Here is an 11,899-nt window from a genome sequence, read left to right as displayed (position 1 = left end):
ACTCCCCCAGAAATGCCCGCCACCCCAAATATCACCCCTAAGACCCCCCCCCAACGGGGACCGCCAGAGGGTTGTTTCCCCCGGCCCAATTCCCCCCCTACCCAATTCGACACTGTTCGCTGGGAGCTATATGGATCCGTGCGGTGGCCGGTCGGGGTTGACTGCCCCCCCACCCACATCTCGTCTCGCACATATGCCGTCCGATAGATGGCGCCACTAGTCTTCAAAAATTTATTGTGGCTGTTCGCTGGGTGCCATGCATCCTTGCGCCGGCCTATGGATTTGGCGCACGGATGCATAGCTCCCAGCGCCTCATACTTCCGTAGCACGTTCCCGCGGTGCGTGCGCCTTGCGCTACATCGCGCTCGTCGGTCAGGATCAATGCCTCTTTTGCGCATCACTTCTCTAGTTATTAACCCGTGGCGGCGGAGCGAGCGAGAGAGAGAGAGAGAGAGAGAGAGAGAGAGAGACAGAGAGACAGACCGTGGGGAGTGCGAGAGAAAGAGAGAAAGAGAGTGAGAGAACGCCAGATAAGGTACGAAAATACGGCAGGTGACGGTATGATGGCGAGGATGTACAAACGCGTGTCAATCTATAATCGGAAAGCCCCCCCTCTAAAGCCGATGTAGCCAAGCCGATGTACGTGTCCCGAAAACTGCGCGATGTTAGGCTGCCCGCTATACGCATTCGCGCGCCTGCCTTCCTTCGGCGCGCGAATTCGTATAGCGGGGAGCGCGAGATGCTACATACAACAACCCGCGGTCGCGTGTGCCCAGTCCCGCGGAAGTACGCGGCTTAACCGCTTTCGGCGGTCGGGGAACAACGCATCTTTTGCTCAACGCCATCTTGTACCCGGTCTCTCTGGATTATTAGGGCCGACCCTATCCTTTAAAAAAGTAAAAAAGAAAAAAAGGGGTTTTAATTGGAAATCTGACAGACAAACGAGGAATCCTATTTATAACCTGTAAGATGTCGAATTAGCAAACACCTGTAAAATTGTATTAAAAAAAAATCCCTACCTACCTACCCTACTTTTGTTTTCGATGCAATAGGAAACACACCTATTTTTTTGGCCTTTTTGTGGCGGATTTTCGTTGAGTATTTTGACGCATGCATAATTACTCACGTGTGCGCCAGGCTTTACGCAACACAGCGCACAGCGTTGATAATGGGCCCTACGCTTCACAGTTCTACCACAACTGCAAGATTCAGATTTCTTTCTAGGCGAATACCTGCACATTAACGGCATTTAACCGCATGCCTTATAGTTATTATAGCAAAAATGTATGGAAATACCACCTGATAAAGTAGTATATTATTTTTATGATCAAGACAGAGACAGTGGTCTAGACAAACTGCAAAGCACAAATGTAGAGTACCGCCATAAAAATATTTATGGAGGTACTCTACACAAATGCACACACGCTTGACATCACGTAGGCCAGGGAGAACGTGCGACCCGCCACTCTTTTAGCAATGCAGCCCAACAATTCAAATGAAGGGGTAAAGCTAAGAGTTTATTATTTTTAAAGTCACGGAAATTTCGATTTGATTAACTTTTAAATTGATTACCAAATAATTTTTTTTGCATTAGCAAACATAGAGCTTATACAACGAAAATTTCACACACAATTTGAGGTAAATGCAAACAAATATTTTAAATGTTAATTCTGGTCGTACCTCTGCGAGAGTGCGATCGCCCAACATTCTTCCCTATAAAAGGCAAACTGGAGCGATTTTCCACCTCTTCAGTCTTCACTCCAGTGCTCCAACCACTCAGTCACAAGTTATCTTGTCGCGTTCAGAAAGCGCACAATTATATAAGTTTGTCATGGGTTTCGAGATTCCAGAGCCATATTGCTGGGATGAGAGCTTCAAGGTTTTCGTAAGTATACACTATGATCACGTATAAGATGGTGCATTTTTATACGCCAATAATATATATCTGACACTCATTCGGGTTCACTAGCACTTGGAGCGTTTCAATAAAATATAATGCTAAATAAATACGAAATCTATTTACTACAAAAGTCTTAATGTTTCTATACTCTCTTTCACCTATTATTGCCGACAATTTCCTGCAAATGCTCATCTGTAACGAAAGCTGGCTGCCGCTGCACACTGACACCTAAATATAGAGTGGCTATATATATGCCCGGCAGCCGGCATATATCTGACAGCTGCCGGCATGGTCTTCGGTTTCCTAAATGCCCGGCAGTTTTTAATTTTTAGCGTTATCTCAAGTAAACAAGGGTTAGGGTTAGGAACTGCCGGGCATTTAGAAAATCGAAGACCGTGCCCGGCTGCCGGGCATATACCACAGCGTATCAAGAGTAGATAATAACACAGAGTAGATGTGTTATTATCCTATATTATCTTACTCCTGTTATTATCTATACTCTTGAGCGTATTTAGTTAATATATAGACACTATATATTTATGTGTCAGTGTGCAGCGGCAGCCAGCGTTTGTTACAGATGAGCATTTGGACGGGATTTGCAGGAAATTGTCGGCAGCAATAGGTGAAAGAGAGTCTCAGTATAGATAATAGAAACATTAAGACTGGTAGTAAATAGATTTCGTGTTTATTTAGCATTATATTTTACGCAGTGGCTGGAGGTACGGCAGCCGTCGTTCGTTGAAGCCCCTTTTTGGCGTTAGGGTTAGGATTAGGTTAGGGTTATGTTAGGTTTAGGTTTAGGGTTAGGGTTCTAGCTCATCTAAACTAAAATCGTGAATATATTTTCCAAGGCGTTATTTCGAAATCTGGTTCCACCCGCCGCCATCTTTGTCTCGTTATTTTAAGTATGAAAGCGAATGGACTGCCGTACCTCCAGCCTCGAGACATTAAGATACGGCTGCCGTACTCGTAGCTACAGCCTATATTTTAATGAAACGCTCCAAGTGCCTGTGTTCGGGTTGATATTGTCTTGAACGGAGTAACCAATTTACTTTGGTTGTTGAGAGTAATTGATATGTATAATACTAATAGTAATAGGCCTAGAAATAATATAATATGGTTTTAATATTATTATTAATAATTAATATTTTTAATTTTAATATATTGAGTAAATATGATTGAGCTCTCCCAATCGTTCATAAGATAAATCTTGCATAATTTAATACAAGACTAACGGTTATAAACTGTTTATTGCGCGGGTTTTTCAGTACGATTTGGTAGATGAGCAGCACAAGGGTCTTTTTCAAGGAATCTTTGCTGTCGCTGAGAATCGTGCGTGCAAGGATAGTCTCAACAATCTAAACAAAGTCTTTGGCGAACATTTCGCCACTGAGGAGGTAAGAAGTTGGTGATTCTTTTCAGATATTGTGGGTATATTGTACACGTATCTAATCTCTGTGTTACGTGCTATCACAGACTAGCAATATCTGTTGGATCTACATTACCAAGTTACGATATATAGAGTAATTCAACGTTACATAACAATTATTAGTTTGTGCCAAGGTAGGGCCTAGCATCCATTCTCCGATTTAAAACCACATACTAACGTTGCGGGTTTTCTTTTTTTAAAATTTTTTTCTTGATTTTCCTGAGCCAAAATTGTTTTAAAACAAAGAACCCGCGAGATCGACTCAGTCCAAGTTGTCACAAGTCTTAAGTCGGTGTTACCGGGCTGAGTTCGTCCGCTAAAATGCGCAAATATTGTTACGCACGCATGCGCTTTAGTACTCTACAAAGGATATGCTTTCAAGAGCGCTTGAGAAAAGGTAATTTGCAATGTTGTACAAATTACCTATCTTCTTTTCCAGCTCCATGAACGGTTGCCGCATTATCGGAAGAATTCAGCCTTATTAGCTCATCTGACATAGTCAGATGCAGCTTGTAGAATCGCATGATTGTACGTGCGTGCGTCCGGCCATCCGTCAACAGTTGGGCACAAATCTAAACGGCTCGACGTACGGATTTGAAAGTCTGGACGTAGGGGGGTAATCCGAAAACGAGTTGGGATGTCAAAGCGGGGGGTCAAGGGTCAAAGGTCAAGAGGTGTAAAAGAAGGGGGAACATTCCCTCCTTATAGGGAGGAAATGCAGAATTGCAGCACAAATCTAAACGGCTCGACCTATGCTCTTAATATTTGGTGTATAGTGTGATGGGCAGGAAACCCATCACCAGTGCGAAATTGGAGGTCACAGGTCAAAGAGCAATGGGGAAAGGTCAGATATCAGACATTTTCTGAGAACATAGCCTAACGAACCGAGTGAAAAACTTTTTTGTTTTAGCGCTGACCTACCATTTTTATCACTTTATTGAAAGGACCATGAAATGTGCTTTCCACTGACGTGCAAAGAGTAAGTGTCTGATAACATTTTGACCCTCAAGAGGAGAGTTAAACATGGATTCCTGAGCTGCCTCAATGAAGTCACAGTGTTCTCATATTCATGGCACATCCATAATCTAAAAAGCCAATATGTCTGGATAGCCGAACGGGTACAGCACAGGATCACGGGTCAAAGGTCCTTGGATGGAATTACATCAGATTTTTTATGATTTACCTGTTTTCTGTATTTTTCTATCTTTATCCATTCAACTATTTTTTCCCAATTAACGCAAATATTTACATGATTTATTTACAACAATTCAATAACAAATAAGTTTTACAATTAAATATTATTTTTTTTAATAGGGTTAGGGTTAGGGTCACAATGCACCATAAAACAGGAGTTTTAGGCACGCGATTTGTATCAACCAATGAGATTTGGGAGGTATGCAGAATGCAGCAGGTTGCTGAAATGATGTGTACGCAACTGTGTATCTGCATATGACTGAAATTTTACGTTCATAACCGTAGCAACGCACCTCAGATGAGCCCAGTCGCTCTGCGGCTCTTGTTATATCACATCTTATTAAGTTATAATACATCCGGCCGAATATATATTCAATTATAAATATCCGGCCAATGCAATGTGCAGCAAGAGAGGTGTGCGCAGAGGAAAGTTTAACAAACCGTGGCCGAAAGGAATTGGGGGGTCATTACGATAAATTATATGGCAAATATAATTTCCGAAGAAAAAATAGGATTAGGAATAAAAGTAGTTTCTCTCGACATCAACACTTATGTTATTAATTGGTGTGTGCATGCATCCGCGCTCGCGTGTGTGAGGTGGGGGTGGGGATTAAACGCAACTTGAAAAGAGGACATTTTTTGCGTTTAAGGGCGTTTTGTTTTTACATGGATATAGGTGGACACCACATGTTTTTATCTGAATGAAACCTGTGTGGGAAATGATAGTTGCGTTGACAATAACGATTTTACGGGGATGTGCATAAATGGTAATCTTATGTAACATTTTAAAGTTTTTCAGCAAAAATAGCCATCCCGTTTATGTTTCATTTTACCGCAATAATATTTTTGTCTCGGTAGGAAATGATGGAGAAAGCCAAATACGCTGACTACCATTCACACAAAAAAATCCACGACGAGTTTGCAGCTAGGCTTGGAAAGGTGGAGAGCCCTGTCTCAGACGACGATGTAAACTGGGCCAAGAACTGGTATAATTATGCTATTAAAAAATGTCTAGATATAAATAAAATAATTCAAATTAATAGAAATCAAAGTAAAGACCATCTACCCGTTATCAAGTGAGATAAAGGTTTTCGCTGCATTTTGCAATTCTCAGCATTCAGCAATTTCTCAATGGAAATTTCTTTAATGTTTTATATCATGCAAATGTTGGGGTACAATGGCTTGGAAAAGCTTTGTAATAGAATTAAGTCTTACGGTTTAGAAACTCTAACCTGTGCGTTCTATAGGAAAACGTTTTTACAGCTTTTCCAGCCATATATACATCTTACCAATAGAAATATTGAAGACTAATTACCATTCCTTTATTGAATGAAAACGTGAAACGTAGTGGGCATTGTCAGTTGAATGATTCTGAATAAATATCTCATGTTGGATATCGTTGGCTGTATTGACAGGTTGGTGCAGCACATCAAAGGGATCGACCTCTCCTTCAAGGACAAACTGTAGAGGGGTGCATATATATTCCATACCCTGCTGACCGTACAAGCTAATTGGACAATTAATGAAGTAGCTAAAGTGTTATCTTTTAACCTCGGATAGACAATACAATTACACGAACATTTAATTTAGATTGGTACAGAATATCAAAGGAAATTTGTATTTTAATAATATGTTTTCTGTTTTGGATAGCACTTATGATTGCATGCATATATATTGGCACAATGGTGGGCAATAAATACACGAAATGTAAGAGAATCACTCAAAACAAAATTTATTATAGTTTATCGTGTTATTGTAGTGCGTCGGTGTGTGTATAAATTAATAAAGCTTGACAGGTGATGATCAACTCTACGTACTTCATTCTGCTTGCCTTATGTACCTCTTGTACATCGATGAGAACTCCAGCACAGATGCAGCGACCTAAATCCAATAATAATATTTATACTGTAGTATAAGGAGTTAATTACTACTCGAGCGTTACCTCGAGTTAGCTTAACCTCGCCAGTCGATCGATCGAGGTTAAGCTAACTCGAGTTAAGCGTTAACTCGAGTTAGCGATTATGTAGCGTCTACACGACAACACCCGATAGCGATTATTACCGATGTATTATGCGTGCGTGCGTGCGTGTGTGCGTGCGTGCGTGTCTGTGCACGTGCGTGCATGCGTGAGTGCATGCGTGAGTGCATGCGTGCGTGCATGCGTGAGTGCATGCGTGAGTGCATGCGTGCGTGCGTGCATGTGCACGTACACGTGCGTGCATGCGTGCGTGTGCACGTACACGTGCGTGCATGAGTGTGCGTGCGTGTATACGTGCGTGCTGCGTGTACACGTGCGTGCGTGCGTGTGTGCGCGCGTGTGCATGTGCACGTAGAGCGTGCGTGTGGTGCGTGCGTGCGTGCGTGCGTGTGTACGTACAGCTGGTTCATGGCGTGCGTGTGCACGTACACGTGCGTGCATTGTGTGCGTGTGTACCTACACGTGCGGGCATGCGCGTGTGCACGTACATGTGCGTGCGTGCGTCCGTGTGTGTGTGCACGTACACGTGCGTGCGTGCGTGCGGTGGTGCGCGCGGTGTGCAGGAACAGCTTCGTGCGTGCGTGCGTGCGTGCGTTCTTGTGCGGTACACGTGTGTGCAGGTGTGCCGTGCGTGCGTACGTGCATGTTGTGTGTAGGTACACGTGCGTGCGTGGCGTGCATGCATGTGCACGTAGACGTGCGTGCGGCGGCATGAGTGTGCGCGTGCGTGTGGCAAGTAGCGCGTGCGTGCGTGCGTGTGCTACCGTACATCGTACTAGTGCTGCCGCCATCGTGAGGTTTAAGCTAACATCGAGTTAAAGCGTCTACACGGGCCTTAACTCGAGTTAAGGCCCGCCGTAGTAGACGCTTAACTCGAGTTAAGGTTTCGTCGTGTAGACGTAAGCTATAACTGCCAGCGATGAGGCGGCAAACACTAAGTACGATGTACGTAACAGCACCACGCATCGGCACGCATGTGTAGCTTGCATAGTCAGGTCGCCACGCTGCCAACGTGTACATCCAAACGCACGCACGCACGCACGCACGCGCGCATGCACGCAGGTGACGTGGCACAGCGCACGCAGCGCACAGTATATGTGCATACGCGACAGCGTCCGCACGTTTATCCATATCGCACGCATGCATGCACGGAGGTGTAACGTGGCAACACGCAGACCACGCACGGACGCACGTGTTACGTGAACACGCTCGCACCACACTAGTCATCGGGCACGGCAGCGCACGTGTAGCGTTCGCTACGTTACGAAACCGGCACGCGCGCGAACGTGTAGTGCACCACGCCAACGAGCGTGCAGCGTGTCGTGTAGCCTGCACACGCACGCACGTACGCATGGCGACGCAGGCTGTAACGTGCACACGCACGTCACGCACGTAATAGTGCATAGCGCACGCTCGCAGCGTTTACATACGCATCATAGCAAGGCGGCAGGTAGTACGTGCGACTTTTACGCACGCAACGCACGCGACGCACGGTGTACGTGAACACGTCACGCATTCACACACTCCCGCACGGCACGCACGTGTACGTTCACACGCACGCACGCACGCACGACGCGCACGTGTACGTGCACACAGGCACAGCACACACGCACGCACGCACGTATACGTATACATGCATGCACGCACGCGTACCTGTACACACACGCACGCATGTCGCTGTGAAATTGATAGTTGTGGTAGCGTCTGTGTTTAAAGGACAATTGAATTAAGTCAAATTTCATAACTTCTGTAACTTTTTTATACATAGAAATACATTCAATAACGTATTCCATTTCAAATCTGGCGTCCAATTAGTAATAAACACATAAATAGTAATAGTAAACACATAAATAGTAGCCCGGCACACATTGCCGAACATTTTGCTCAAAAACATTATCGTAGCAATGTTCCATGAAATGTTCGGCAATGTGCGGTGGGAAACGGTCAGCAAAGTCGCCAAACATTTGTTCCGAACAATGTTTCTGAAGATCGGAAATGTTTGATATCTCGAATGTTCGTCAATGTGCGCTGAATGCCGAACAATTCTAGGAACATTTGTAAAGTAGTAACCAATAGCAGTACGATATGTGGTCACATGATTGTTGTGCCCAATCATGCGCCGATCACGTGACTCTTTACAACACAGCTACCAAACTCCACGACAGATGGCGCTCTCGCTCTGGCTCAATTCTACTGAGCGTGATATTTATAATTCTCATATATCCTGAGTGTGGGAAGGGGACGCTGCATGCAGTTTGCACAGCTACTAGACGGCGCAACGAGATTGTTCGCTGCAAAATGTTCGGCAATGTGCGCTCAGCAATTGCCCACCCGCACATTGCCAGACAAAAACATTTGTTTGAACGAACATTTGTTCGGGAAAATGTTCGGCAATGTGCGCCAGGCGAGTTAGTTCATGTGACGTCACAGCCCCATGTTGAGCGACGCCACGCTAACGCAAGTTGAGTGTTGTGTAACAGTTCAGTGTATGGAAACAGACGGCGATAATTTCAATGATTCTAGTGATTACTCAGATGATGATGATATTTATAGTGATTTACCAGTTGGATATAGGTTTGAGCCTGAATATACACAAGAAGAAATTGAAGAGAATAGTCTGAAAAAGTAACGCAAAGAGTCGGCACAAACTTCGCAAGAATTAGAACAGTCACAACATGGCGGAATGGAAGCTTCGGCGGCCGTACCCGATAGGACTGTAGACAAATACTGGTGTTCTCGTGGTGTTTGTGAATTAATGAGTACGGCACCTGAATGTATATGCTGCCATGAGAATGAGAAGAACAGGGTTATTGTAGACCAGTTCGACGCTAAACCAGGTTAGTCATGCGAGTATGCGATCACCGGGCTTATCTAGTCCGAGCCGACGCAGACCCCAGTAATGGGGATAAACCCGCACCCTCAGATTAGCAAAGCGGAGTTATAACGTCTGCATTTGCGGACTACGGGCTTATCACGCTCGGTCAGAATCATGTATCTGTACATGTACATGTATCTACGCACGGCAACAGGGGCGTGTACAGGGGGGGGGTCCAGGGGGTCTGGACCCCCCCCTGTTCGCGCAGAAAACGCATCTAAGGGGGGCTAATTAAAAAAAAATTCTGGTGGAGGGCCCCAGACCCCCCATTCGCGTGCTTGCAAGTTTGGGTTACGGTTAGACTCCCCTCTGGTAGAAATCCTGTACACGCCCCTGGGCAAGTCATGTACATATACCGTGATTGCATTATCTACACAGGTAATATGTATGTACATGAATATAAGTACATTTACAGGCTACATGTGTTTGTGTCTTGACATGATAAATAAGCATGAGAAATAACAAAAAAACATCGAATATTTAACCACCGCACACACTATGTTTACATAATGGCGTCGCTCAACATGGGGCTGTGACGTCACATGACCTAGATTACTATTCAGTTATTTTTATTGTGTTTATTACTAATTGGGTGCCAGATTTGAAATTGAATACGTTGTTGAATGTATTTCTATGTATAAAAACGTTACAGAAGTTGACTTTAATTGTCCTTTAAGTGTATGTATTTTTGACACAGGGCCACGCTTAGATACAATAATGTAACCCAAACCCAGGATAGGGTCAGCTATCCTGGGTTTGGGTTACATTATTGTATCTAGGCCACGCTAGGCGGCAACAGATCGAAGTTGTAGGAACAATAACACCAATAAGAGAAACAGTAGGAGTATAACAATAAGAGCAATAACAACCGCGCAGCAGCAGAAACAGCAACTCACTATATACATCATAAATGGTTATATTGCGTTTAATTAAATCGGCGTGCAACACTTCTGCTAGAAGAGCTACAGGAAATGCGCTATACGGAAGTCAAGTGAATACATATGAACAGAAGGCTGAGTTACCGTCACTAACGCTGAGAGGGTCTATGTCCCCCAGGGTACTGCCGGAACGAAATCGACCAGGCTCTCCGACTGTTACACGTCTGTGACGTCGTACGACTCTCGCCCTCTCGCCAACGTAGAACGTGTAGAACGTAGAACGTAGAACGTAGAACGTAGAAAATAAATAAATAAATATATATATATATATATATATATATATATTATACTTACTTTCGCCATTTTGGTGGAGAGATTGCGGACACTGTGACGTCGATATTCCTCTCGAGCGTGTAGGCCTATATATGTTCGGTCTGTAGCTCCTGACACTTACTACCGAGTATATATACCCTGCGGATCAGAAAGGTCTAGAAAGATAATTTTTAAGTTTTGAGAAGCATGAATTGCGTATTGCAAAATAATGCCAAATCATCATGCTAACGCAATATAGAAAAAGGGGAATTCCCCCTAAGATGACTCCAAGAACTTCTAGAATGATAGGTCTACACGCGCGATATGTTTACTTATACCCGAATTATGCCGTCAAGAGAGCTAGCAAGTATATGCTTGTATGTACTTCTATCTCAGGAACTCATGATGAAAGTATGTACTATGTAGCAATGAGCGTGTAGCCCGTGGGTGGGTAAGTGGGTGGGTGGGTAAAGTATGGGTGGGTGTGTGGATGGGTAGGTAGGTGGGTGGGTGGGTGACTGTGTGGGTTGTTTTAAATTCAAGTAACTATAAATTTGTCATTTAAATTTGTTTACTCGTTTTTTATACGCGGAAGAACAGGAGGCGCGAAGGTGAATGCCCTGACGTTAGGAACCGTGACTAAGCTAGTATTCTGAAAAGTAGGCTATCGCCAATAGTTGCGCAATATGCTCTTGTAGAGGGGAATAACCGTAAACGGCCATGAACAAGCATATAGTTAAGTTTAGTTAAGCATTCCAGTGACTGCTAGTGATTGCAGGCGAATGTGCCTATAGAGTCCGCTTGAATTCCCTGTTCGTCGTGTTAGTGACGGTAACTCAGCCTTCTGTTCATATGTATTCACTTGACTTCCGTATAGCGCATTTCCTGTAGCTCTTTCTAGCAGAAGTGTTGCACGCCCGATTTAATTAAACGCAATATATGTATGGCTGCGACATGCATAAATGGTATATTGCGCCCGACTTGACTCAGCATATATATATTATCAGATATTATACAAACGCATTGTATTTGTATATTATATCTATGACTCAGCTAACTCAATATTAGCAATAGGCAGCAATTTATTACCTCCGCCAAGGGTTGGCAGAGGTTATCTTTTCACCGGCGTGTGTTTGTTCGTTTAAGTGTTTGTTTGTTTGAGTGTTTGTTCGTTTGTGGGTTTGTAACACCGTTCTTTGTGTACAGCCTAACTAAAAAAGTTATCGACGGATTGTCATAAAATTTTCAGGATAGGTCACAAATGGGCTAACTTAGAATTGATTAGATTTTGGTGGTGATCCGGATCCAATTAATTAATTAATTAATTAATTAA

The 11,899-nt window shown here is 43.9% G+C and overlaps 1 protein-coding gene and 1 long non-coding RNA gene across 2 annotated transcripts; one reads left to right on the top strand and one right to left on the bottom strand.

Moving 5' to 3' along the window:
• The first annotated feature begins 1,750 nt into the window (after positions 1-1,750).
• Positions 1,751-6,339, top strand: LOC106805205 (neurohemerythrin-like). The gene is made up of 4 exons (XM_014806704.1): positions 1,751-1,885; positions 3,169-3,297; positions 5,382-5,509; positions 5,939-6,339. Exons 1-4 carry the CDS (start codon positions 1,832-1,834, stop codon positions 5,988-5,990), a joined length of 363 nt encoding a protein of 120 aa, XP_014662190.1. The 5' UTR covers positions 1,751-1,831; the 3' UTR covers positions 5,991-6,339.
• LOC106805206 lies at positions 2,698-11,489 on the bottom strand. The gene is made up of 3 exons (XR_001393406.1): positions 11,403-11,489; positions 4,513-4,519; positions 2,698-2,711 (listed from the first exon to the last, which is right to left on the bottom strand). It is a non-coding gene; the product is annotated as an uncharacterized LOC106805206 (long non-coding RNA).
• Between the last annotated feature and the right edge of the window lie 410 nt (positions 11,490-11,899).

This window comes from Priapulus caudatus, unplaced genomic scaffold (assembly GCF_000485595.1).
Source record: "Priapulus caudatus unplaced genomic scaffold, Priapulus_caudatus-5.0.1 Scaffold105, whole genome shotgun sequence".
In the NCBI taxonomy this organism is placed as follows: domain Eukaryota; kingdom Metazoa; phylum Priapulida; class Priapulimorpha; order Priapulimorphida; family Priapulidae; genus Priapulus; species Priapulus caudatus.
Note: the sequence above shows the minus strand (reverse complement) of the source record. Positions and strands in the feature narration are given on the sequence as shown.

What these genes read in the sequence shown, in the direction of transcription:
- LOC106805205 (XM_014806704.1), top strand. Translation starts at nt 1,832, where the DNA reads ATGGGTTTCGAGATTCCAGAGCCATATTGCTGGGATGAGAGCTTCAAG. An exon ending in ATGAGAGCTTCAAGGTTTTC is followed by an intron (nt 1,886 to 3,168) that starts GTAAGTATACAC and finishes CGGGTTTTTCAG; the next exon opens with TACGATTTGGTAGATGAGCA. An exon ending in AACATTTCGCCACTGAGGAG is followed by an intron (nt 3,298 to 5,381) that starts GTAAGAAGTTGG and finishes TTGTCTCGGTAG; the next exon opens with GAAATGATGGAGAAAGCCAA.